At 28.1% G+C, this 12,472-nt stretch overlaps 1 protein-coding gene across 5 annotated transcripts in view; it reads right to left on the bottom strand.

Moving 5' to 3' along the window:
* Positions 1–1,959: 1,959 nt before the first annotated feature.
* LOC142320582 (uncharacterized) overlaps positions 1,960–12,472 on the bottom strand; it is a 39,941-nt gene continuing 29,428 nt past the window's right edge. For all 5 annotated transcript variants that reach the window (XM_075358539.1, XM_075358541.1, XM_075358542.1 and 2 more), the window contains exons 8-11: positions 10,938–11,056; positions 8,575–8,811; positions 4,526–4,645; positions 1,960–2,137 (exon numbers count right to left, since the gene is read on the bottom strand). In XM_075358539.1, the coding sequence (XP_075214654.1) occupies positions 2,084–2,137; positions 4,526–4,645; positions 8,575–8,811; positions 10,938–11,056 (530 nt within the window). In that variant the 3' untranslated portion in view covers positions 1,960–2,083. The remainder of the gene's footprint in view (positions 2,138–4,525; positions 4,646–8,574; positions 8,812–10,937; positions 11,057–12,472) is intronic.

The raw sequence follows: 12,472 nt of genomic DNA, 5'->3' as shown, positions 1-12,472 counted from the left end.
ATAGTTATAGATTTATATGCCAACCTCTTCAGCAATAAATGAAGAGAGAATACTGAGGGATGATATTGTTGATCCAATCAATATGTAAAAAAATGACAATTTTAACAGTATTGGGAGCTGTTAGAAGAGTTAACCTACAAAGGGTGAGAAGTACACGAGATTATATTGATTTGAGAAATAAGTTGACACATCAGTAATCATAATTTTCTGTTAAAGGTTTATTTGAAAAAAAGATTAAATCACATTTACTGATTTTCATCAAATGCCTTTTCATTTAAACAGAAATCTTCAGTCATAACTTTACATTTCAAGTATAAAGCATGAGAAGCAAATTCCCATATTATTTCTGACAATTGACCAAATATCTAAAAATATGGATAACCTGATTAGCTAATCATATGCTCAGATGTTATTCTATTCTTATGTATGCTTCACTTATGACTTAAGTTTTGAGAAAGAACAATACTGATCAAAATTTATCTTCCACAAACAATGACCGAGTTATTTCTGAACAGATATAACAGCATCATATCAGCCTACATTTAAATATTAAAAATCTTTTCACAAACAGATTTATCTTGCAAATCTGTTAGTTTGTAAAAAAAAAGAGTAATATTAATTAATTACATCCAACTTGTGAAACTACAAGATAGTTTTTTACCATACCCAAGAAATGTTCTTTCAAAGAAAATATATGGCGCTATTATGTAATGTAAAATTAAGGAAAACCTTGTGAATTATTTATTATAAACAAACATTTCTGTTATGCAGATCAGTGATTAAATATTACAGTACTTCTTGCTCAGATTAATATTCACTATTAATCAGGCATTTTAAGTGGTTCATCTTCAAGCATTCTAAAAACTGGATACACTAATAGTAAGAAAGGTACTTGGCTTATTTGGGACACTGGGCATACTGTAACTTACAAATAAGTCTGTATAAATAAATTAAAAAAATTGTTTAAATTATCTGTCTATAAGTTTCATGTATCCATTTATTATTATTACTGAATAAGCTATGCTTTTAATGTAATATAGATATTAATTTTTATTAGCAAGTTCATCAATTTTTCATGAAAAGATTTTTTTTAATTAAAAAACTTAGCATTAAGATGATCCTTGGCACCCCTATTCAACTTTTTTAGAAGTCAAGGTGCAGCAAAACCTGAAAAATTCATTTGCCAGTACAATGGCACTAAATGTAATGTATAGAAGGATTGGGTGAGTATACCCTTGCTGTACACTACAGTACATCTCATTAGAGAGGTTCTAAGTATTCAGGAGGGTCCAACTTCATAATTTATTACATTTTATTTTATAAATTTCAGAATTTCTGTTTAAAGTAAACATAATTTAAGATAATTAAACCATCCATTAGAACGGCCCAAATTGTTAATATCTCTCTACCTTAACAGAATGGTAGTTATACCTTAGGAAGGAAGAGCTGCTGCCTTTAACTGGCAGCCAATTAGTGTGTAATCAATACACTACTACACAAGTTCATTAAATCGCATCAATAATATACTGAATTGGAAAAGTTTTTATCCCCAAAAGAACCATGGTACAAAATGCATTCCAAACCCTAACTGTTCAAAGTTCTTTCTGGATAACAGGACGACATATTGCCCAAACCATCGGGAGTAGGGACATTTTTATCCAATATGGAGCAAGTATCATGACTGACTACTGTCAACCATGAGCAGTTATCTAATTATTTTTTTTTGTAATAACCTGATTAAATACATGCTGCAACAAGTTTGATTTTACATTTACAAATCTAAAAATTTAATTTTTAGATTTAATTAATTTTTTTTACAAATCTAAAAACCGCACTAGAACAGGATCATACTTAATCGACTACTCTTGACGAATACAACAAGATCATACTTAATGAATCTGTGATCACTGCTGAGACACTCCCGAGGAGGGGTAATAAAATGCAATAAATAAACAAAAATTTTAACATAATATCACCATTTATTAAACTATATACAATACAAAATTAATATTTTTTTCACAAAGAATAAATTTATGCTGGTAAATAAATCAGTCAGTTCAAATTATAATTATTTTTTATAATGTTAACCAGTAAGTGGTTCTAGAGCAGCTTCAAGTTCTGCATCCTCATCAATACTCTGTAACAAACATAACCAATATTTCACATAAAATTAATGTATGCTAAGACTTTCTCTGTTTGGATTATAGATTTTTCTTCCGCAAAGAAACAGAAATATAAAAAACACAACAAAAAATTAGCTTGTTTTAGTAACAGTCTACTTCTACTCATTGACATCAAACTTATTTGATTGACATCAAGATTATGGTAACCTACCTGCCCAATTTTTTTTATTTTGTTAATTTAATGAAAGTTCTTATCATGTTTCACTAAATAAATATGACAGTTTGAATAAACAAGTTTTTTATATCAGATATAAAAGCATTAAAGACAAAGTAATTCTTAAGCATTGCTTCTCTTTTTTTGTCATATAACCTTCAACAATTGAGAAAAATCATAGCCTTTATGAACATGGTTTCATTCAACAGACTATTATTTTTAGTTATATTAATTAATGAGCAGTGATTTTTTTTCTTCTAAAAATTAATTACTTCTTAAAACGTTATAAATTTTTTTTGAGAAAATATTGTTCAGAAAGTCACTGTGCAGTATATGCTTCAAAATTATGTGGTGCATTCTGTCTTTCTCACTGCAATGCAGTTCGAACTCTTCAAACAATTTCATCAATCAAAAAATTTCACGCAACAGGCTCTGTTAAAGATGCTGATCAAAGTGAAAGACCACCTAAAAATAAACAAACAGATACTTTGGATACTATGGCCGAAAGTCCATCAATTAATTTCAATGCATAAGTTAGTACAGCAGCAACATATCAGACTTGCTACCACACGTAAAGCTGTAAGAAAAGAACTGAAACTTTTCTTGTACAAAGTAATGAGTGCAAGGACTGAAACCTACAGATTAAAAGACTAAATTATTGTCTATAGTTTAAACGTTTTATTGACCAAAATTCTATAGATATCCTGGACATTACATTTTTTATAGATGAAAGGTGGTTTCATCTGAGACTGTATATTAATTCAAATACTACACACTGTGCTTGACAACGAACCCCCAAGAATTACACAAAGCATAAATTTAAGTCTGGGTCAGTATGAGTAGAAGCGCATTGTGGGTCCAATCTTTTTTAAAAATACAGTTTTAACAAACTAGTCTTAACAGAAATGGAAATCAGTCACTGTAGGTTCCAACAAGATGGCTCCTCAGCGCACACAATGAACACGTCAACAGCATTTTTACGAAATGTCTACAGTGAACGAATCAATTCGAGCGACAATCACCCAATCTGACTCCCCCATATTATTATCTATAGAGGGCAGTGTATCACAACAGACCATGCAAATTGACAAACTAAAAACCACAATAACAGCATACATATGAGACATTCCAGTACATCAGCTGGTTAGAAGTGCAGTGTTGGGGGGGTCATTTTCAATACCTTTTATAAACTACTCCTGTTATTGTAATATCTGTTGCTATGAAATAAAAATACAAAGTAATAATAAAGTTTCAACATTACACTTTTATAATTCCAGTGCACAGAAACTTTCCAAATGTACTGTATAGTAGATTTTATAAAATTTATTAAATATGGCATTCATTTCCTTTTCAAAAGTCTAATACTACTTTAATTTTTACTTGATACATAGCAACTTAACTATTTGATTTCAGTACAACTGATACTTGATTTTGTCAAATGAAATTATTATCCATCATTAAATAAATTACAGCAATTTATAATTTTTTTTTTAATTTTAATTATTTTACTTAAATAATAATAATAATATTGATTATCATGCACGTGTAAATGCTACTTTAAAAATTTATTAAATTTAAGAACCATAAAATATTTTATTAGATAAAATAATTTACTGAAATAAGTTAACTCTGCAAAATATAGAATAAAAAAATCAAAAACATACATTTTTGAATGCAAAATTTATCTGATACAATATTCATTGGTTAAACGGCATGTTTGATTGTTACACACTGCAAATTATATTTCACATCGAAATGAGAATTCTCAAATAACTTAAACTACCTTGAAATTAATAGCCTTGTATACTAACTCGTAGATGAACAACACTCACTCTTTACTTATCTTAAACAAAAACGTGGGTAACAGACAGATAGGCTGCAAACAACCAATGCTGCACTAGCATTGCATAAGTTTTGTGCAGCAGTTTTGACCTCAAGAAGCAAAGGATTCTTTTCCACCTACTATTCTCCAGATTTTTTACCAAAATTCTTTGAGTTCCTGAGACAAAAGTGATCTGAGAAGAGCCGGTAGGCTCTTCTCATATCACCAGTTTTTGCTAAAACTGGTGGATGTAGTAGTCTTGTACTGGACTTCCCACAAGATGATTCACTATTGATATCGATATTACTGATTTTAATTCAGAAGTGCAAAAACTTTTAAGCAGTATCTAATTAAAAAAGTCCTTACTTGTATAGCTTGATCCAAATTATCTCCAGTTAAAATATAGATCTGATTCTGTTCTTCAATACCACTACCAGACTGCAATGTAACTAATGTTCCTCTCTTTTCACGGCTTAGATTAAGTAACTGAAAAAGATGATTATAAGTGAAATATACAAAGACTTTAATAATCCTAATTCCTAATAATTGTGTGGATTTTAAAATTGAAAACAAGCATGAGCTTCGTTAAGTAAGAAAAAAATATATATATATTTTTATATACAATCTTTTTTACATGCTTTATATATAAACCACCAAAACACAGAAATTACTTATTAAACTTAACATATTAATTTTCAATAACTAGTTTTCACAGTATATCCCACACTCTGTATTAAATTCTATACATATTGTATTAAAACATATTCTTTTAATTGTTTGTCATTTTATTTGAAAATGTTTTATATTTGGAATAATATGAGTGTACATGAAAATTTTTCTGTTGAGTACTGCAATATATATATATATATATATATATATATATATATATATATATATATATATATATTGGTAATGCTAATGCATGTAAAAATTACTTATTTTATAATTCAAAACACTGAGATATAACACAGAACACAATACAATAATCATTACAGAGATCTCACATGACAGTGTGGAACTGGTTTTCACAGTATTACAGAACACAAATGTTTTACCCAACTATGCCAAGAGATTTGGATGGTATTTTTATATGATTACCACCTGCTGTTCAACTTTCTTTTAACTATCATATTGCATGACTAAAATAATAGATTGTTCAATTTATTCTGAGATAGGTATCGAAATACCTATTTATTTATTTTGAGATAGGTTTCATGAAACTTAATGCACCCATTTTGTAATTACAAGAGCATAAACAGATGCCATTTCTAGAAAAAATAAATATAACTTTTTTATTAGGTATTTTGTTGGAATATAATGCATAAAAATAGTTATAATTTTAAATAAAGTTGCACATGAAATGATCCAAAATTTGGTTTTGTTAAAAAATATTTATTTGAATCGCAATACAGAAAAGTAAAATACGTTTACTATATGCCTGGAAATTATGTTCTGCTTATCACATGTTCAATATAAACACAATCACATTTTGCAACTTCAAAAAAAACTCCTATGTTGTTAACTCAATGACACATATCCTCGGTTATCTCATTGCACACCTCAACAATCAGTACTCGTAGTTCCATCACTATACGAGGATGTTTAGAGAAAACCTTTTCCTTTAAAAATCTCCGGAGAAAATAATCACACAGATTCAAATCAGGACTGTTCAAGGGCCAGTTCTGTTCACACACACAAAACGATTAGAAAATCAGTTTGAAATGACATTTATATTAGAAGTCTCATGCAGAAAGTCCAAAACATTAGCTGTGTTTTCTGGCTCCATCCTGCACAAACCACTAATTTTCTAATTGAAACACTTTTGCAAGAAGCTGAGAAACAAAATTATTATGCAGCAGGTTTAGATAAGGTTCACTGTCTGTTCAAAAAAGAATAGCCCTATTATCCTATGATTTGAGATAATGGCCCAAACCGTAATTCTTGGAGCATAATGCAACTTTTCATGAAGCATGTGGATTTTCAGAAGCCCAAAAACGCACATTTTGTTTTATTAACAACCCTGTCTAGATGAGAATGTGCCTCATCTGAAAACCAAACATTTTTCAACAATACATCATGGTTCACAGCCCATTCAGCAAATATCATTCTTTGATGTTTGTTGTCAACTGTTAATTTAGGCAACACTGTTACTTTTTACGGCTATAAATGCAAATCAGTTTTTAAAATTCACTGCATAGATCGCCTAGAAATCCCAAGTTGTGCTGCTATTTTTCTTGTTGATTTGCCCAGGCTCCTCAGCAACACTGCACTGACAGCTTCGACATTCTGTGGAGAACGAACATTGGCAGGCCATTTACTCTCAAATACTGAGCCATCCCTACTAAATTTTTTGTAAAGTCTATGTACTGTTTTAAATGAAGGTGACCACCAAGTTTGAAAATGTGTTCAAAACTGTCTTTGTGAAAGCACTTCACATTTCATTTAATTAAAAAACAACACAGTCTTTATGTGCTGTTCAACAGTCAGTCTTCCTTTGTCAGGTATCTTGGAACGATACACAAACAGTACACTCAGAAAGAAAAGAAACAAATATTCATGAACTGCTGTCACTTTTGCCAACATAAAACACATTAATAATTATTAACCTTAACAATTATTGCCAAAACAAATGTTGGATCATTTTGTGCGCCACCCTACATAAAATTCATTAGTAATAATCATAAAAATACAAACAATGCCGAATTAAATAAATTTTAAGAATTTTATAAATGTACAGTTTAGAAGATCAAAATATACAAATTAATTAATTCCTATTCAGAAATTTTAAAATAAATTTGAATTTCTAGGAACTTTGAGAGAGTTTACACCATCAAAGAGCAAAAGAAAAAGAAGCAAAAAAGTTAATTTCATTTAAGTTATAAATTAAATTAACACGGTTTGACTACAACAATAAAAAAATATTTGTATTTTTATGAATTATGTATCACCACACTGTCTATGTTTTGTGATTTATACTGAACAAATGCCTATTTGAAATGTTTTTTAACTTAAAAAAATATTGTGAAACACCTATAGTCATTCCAAGGCCAAAAAATCCACAATCAGAAATCATATCATTTTCATTAAAATAAATATAAATCATGGTTTCTAATATCATAAAATAAATCATATGGTTTTTCAAAAAAAATAAATAACGTTTGCATGAATTCTCCTGGTGCACTAAAAAAGAGGCATAATTATTTGTGTATATTACAAATATTTATAAAAATAAATATGCAAAAACTAATAATATAGTATGGGAAAAAATATTAACTAAATTTTCTTATTTTGCTTTGAAGTGTAATAGTTCAACTAAAATTATTTTCATAAATAATGAGCAAAAAATAAAATAACTTAAAATTTGTAAGGGTACTTTTGTAGTTATATGTAATTTAACATCTTTTAAAATTTGGTTTTTAAAAATTTTCTTTATAAAAATATATAATTTCAAAGAGGATCAGAAGATTTTAAAAGTCATACACCATATTTTATTTTTTTTATTTCTTTCATAAAAAAAATGAAAAAGCTTTAGTTCATTTTGTGGAACTCTTTGTTCTTTCCATAAACAAATCCACAAGAATGTCTTAAATAAAAGATCCTAGGCCAAAGGATCTCTGTATCATAAAATACTTAAAATTTAACATAACATTTATTTCTAAATTTTGTCTGAGAATTATATTATAAAATTTTTGGCATACCATCAAAATTGAGATAAGTTATTTATTACCAGTAAATGTATTGGAAATTTGTATTTTTTAAAAATTAGTACATCATGTTTCCTATAATATTAAATGATAAAGTTATACATAGAAGGAGGTTTCATTTATGATACTCCTTGTTAATATTTTTATGCAAAATCAAAAACTTTTTTCAAGTTAAGTGAAATCAAAAAACTTTTCCTCTTTAAAATCATTTTTCTTTTATAATTGTAAACCAATTTTGAAAGAAGTTATGCCACATTGTATGCCTACAAATATATCCATAAAAACCTAAATTTTTCTAGTGTCTCACTTCATCAAATCTTTATGAAAACATATAACTTCAGTTGAATTTTGCAATAAAAAATCAAAAAGTAACCCTTTTTATGTAATAACGTCTTCTTTCAAATTAGTATCTATGTTTAGAATTTTTTTTTAAATATTTGTGAAAAACAAAAAAAACAACTTTGACACCATTTTTTTCTATAAGCATCATTGGAAATAGTATAATTTTTTTTTTAATTTCTACTTGCTCGCAAAAAAGTAATCTGTTTGGAATTTATTCTAGAACAAAATATTTGACCCTTGTAAAAGATTTACACTCACATCTTAGATTTACAATCATTTCATAGTATATTACTAAGAAAAAGATAAAAAAAGATTAGATATAAAAAGTTTTACGCAAATAACTCATATGTAAATAAAATTTTAACTTACATTACTAGCTAGATTTTTAAGCTTTTTTGTACCAGAAACTCCAAACATATCTCCAAGAACAATTTCAGTTCCATCTTCTGCTGCAATTACACCATGTGCTGTTCGTTTATGTACAGTAAGAGTTGACACTTGTCTATAATTATGATCACATATATTGCATCGGTAAGGTTTCTGTTTTGTATGCACCATATGATGTTTATATAATGAAGAATATTCAGTAAACCTCTTTTGGCAACTCTATTAAAAAAAATCATAACATTATAATTTAAACTGAAGTATGTATTAAACATAAGAAAACAAACATAACTACTACACTAAAAAAAAATTGTGCTGTTTTATAGATTCAGTTGTTAACCAAATACTAGTCATTAAATTCAAAATTTAAACATTATTTCGACTTAATAATAAAACAATTTGAAATTTAAAAAAAAAATCAGTAACAATTTAATTTCTCAACTTATACTATGAGAAGATACAGCTATACATTAATGAACAATGTTAGTGTACTTAACGGAGAGATTACGAGTCCATCACAGCTTAATGAAATTAGACTAATAATTGATGAATAAATCCAAACTGACTAGACTTTTCTACTATTCTAGGCTTTTAGAACAGATACTCTGGAAAAAATAATGTTAAACAGTAATAAATAAACATCAATAATAAAGACTACAATTTATATGTGACAATCTTTACCAACCCTTTTAAATAATAAAAGAAAAATCAGTAGTTTTCCAGACACTAAAATATGTTACATTTCATTTACTTAAGAAAATACTCTTTCATTAGTGTCTATATTAGATGGTGACTTTTGGAATACTATGGAACATATACCCTCAAATGTGCAGAAATACATTTTAAGTGATATACATATACAGCCCAGAATGTGCATGCGCATGCGGACACACACGCACAACATTTTGAAATGTAACTGGCACTGAATGAGTTAAATATAGTTATATTTGATAACTGCATCCACTAAAATTCTAATAGTTACCCAGAACATTTCTGAAAGGTGCATCCTTAAAACTGAAAGAATAAAGTACATAGTATGCTCAAAATTACTTCAATGAAAAGTAAAAAAACACATAAAAGAAATTACATTATATAACAAGAAATAAGCACTCATTAGCATGTAATTGTTCAATATACTATCAAACATGCTCTATCAGGTAAAAATAAACTGTTTCTTGCTTTTTTTTTTTTGAGTTAATAAAAAGATGCAACAGAAAAGTATTAACTGAAGTTTCAGTACATTTTCTTTTCTTTATTAGAAATACTAATTTATTTATCATGGATAAATAAATTTAAATGGCTTTTTTAATATAAAAAGAGATAATAATAACATTTTTAATATCGAACACAATTTATAAATAATATAAGTTAATAAATAATAAGCAAATCAATGTAAGAAATATACATCTTTTCATCTTTTTTAAATGACTGTTTTTAGTCATTTTATTAAATCATTGAAAGGAGATCGTGTTTCTTTAACACATTTCAAAGTTTCATTATTTCCAAATGTATTTCTGCGTACATATAAGTAGCAAAAATATAAATATGTTCATTTATTTTTCTATAGCAGGAAGAAAGGACAATCATGTGTATAAAAGTAAAAAGAATGCTAAAAGCTGAAAGACCTATGGATCACCTTAAGAGATTTACCTGTGAGATTAAAGTCGATCAGATAATCCTTGACAGAAACAGCTTTTCAAAAAATGAATACAAATCAGAATTTGTCAACAATTAAAGTACTGATGGAGAAAGTAGACAAACACATATACTTTAAATCAGCATTATTTCTAAACTAATCTATATATAATTATATTTACAAAAATTAACTTAATTCAAGTATTACTGTTCATCAATGATCTGCTTACATTACCTATAATGTATAAACATTCCATTGGAGAATATTTTGATGTATTTATAATTTGTAAATATAAATTCTTCCAAACATTCCACAAAACTATGTAGTTTTTGTTAATTATGTTCAACCCAAACCCTAACAATATTTTATTTATTTTTTAAAAATGGCCGACAAACATTCCAAATATTTTTTTTAATAAAATTATGATCAATCACATTTAGATATGTTTTTTCATTAGTCAAAGCTGTAAATGATTGAGTTGAAGAAAACTTCTATGTTTAACCAAAAAATAAAAAGGAAGTAAGTAGAAAGCCAAAATTATCAATATCTTTTCTTTCTACAATCTTTTCTTCACCAATCGTAAGTTGTTTATATACATATTTTAATTTAAGTGAGTATATGTAGTCATATTACCATATAATCTGCCATGTACTTCTTATTAAATCTACCAAAGCTAGCAAAATATACAATTAACAATACCAGCAGCACTTACAGGCCACTCACAAACATATGGCTTTTCACCAGAATGGATCCTCATATGGTTCTTAAAATTTGTAGCAGATGCAAATGATCTATCACAACCAGGATGGGTACATACATATGGTTTTTCACCTGCAAAATATTATAATTAACAGTAACAATAAGTATGAATAACAGAATCAAATTGCAATAATTTATACAAAAAAAGGATGTTAAAAGAAATTTAATAAACTTATTTGTAAACAGAAGATAAGCAGGAGTAATTTTACATGTAATCTGAAATAATCTTGGCACCTTCCACTCCAAAAATTTCAACATATTAATATCAAGGTATAGCATTATTTTTTTTTTTTATCTTCAGTCATTTGACTGGTTTGATGCAGCTCTCCAAGATTCCCTATCTAGTACTAGTCGTTTCATTTCAGTATACCCTCTACATTCTACATCCCTAACAATTTGTTTTACATATTCCAAATGTGGCCTGCCTACACAATTTTTTCCTTCTACCTGTCCTTCCAATAATAAAGCGACTATTCCAGGATGCCTTAGTATGTGGCCTATAAGTCTTGTCTCTTCTTTTAACTATATTTTTCCAAATGTTTCTTTCTTCATCTATTTGCCGCAATACCTCTTCATTTGTCACTTTATTGACAAATGTGAGTTTTACTCACTCTTCTACTGACGTGGGAACATGACCTACAAGCATAGTTGGTTGGCTGCTCCTGTCCACACATATCCAACTAATTAACGGAGGGGATGGTGTAGCGACCAGACACGCTACGAGGCGAAATCTTCTCCCCTCGCGGAGGGGGGGAATCGAGATATCCAACTAACTACCAGCAGTGCCCCAACACATTCAGTGCTCTTCTTCAGTCTGCACGGTAAAATTTCAATTTATATTTGAATGACTACAGGTTTTAGTACATATATTATTAGAGAATTGTTTCTCTATATGTTACATATTGTTCATAACATGATTCCTTTTTGACCTTTTGGTGTACCATGACTGTCTTCAGATGACATTGGTGTGGTAACAGCATGTATCTCATATAATTTATGCAAAGCAATTTTCATTAATTTTGGACACTTTTAGTCATCCAACAGTGGCTGCAACAACGTTTGCTGTGAAACAATAAAATTCTGACCAAAGATTACATAGTTCAGAAACTACTAAGAAAATGATACAGTCACTAATGGCAAACACTGCTCCCATGCGTTATAATGAACTATCCTAATTATAAAATATATAAACAAGAAGATCCAAAAATTAGATTTTTTTACTATAAATGTTATTGATAATGAATAATAATTTAACAGAGTAAGTTTGAAACTCTTTTTTATTTATATATATGGCAAGTAAATTGAGATATTTAATTTTTCAGGAACTATCCAAGAATTTCTATGGACTTACAATAAATCAATATTTAAGTTCAAGATCATAAAACACGTAACAAGTATGTCATTAGAAATTACTTAAATTTGCTTATTTATATCTAATATAACAAAAAACTTTAATATCTTAGCTGCTTCTGATAAAAATATTTAATA

This window comes from Lycorma delicatula, chromosome 2, assembly GCF_047948215.1.
Source record: "Lycorma delicatula isolate Av1 chromosome 2, ASM4794821v1, whole genome shotgun sequence".
NCBI lineage: Eukaryota > Metazoa > Arthropoda > Insecta > Hemiptera > Fulgoridae > Lycorma > Lycorma delicatula.
This window is presented reverse-complemented; position numbering and strand designations above follow the sequence as displayed.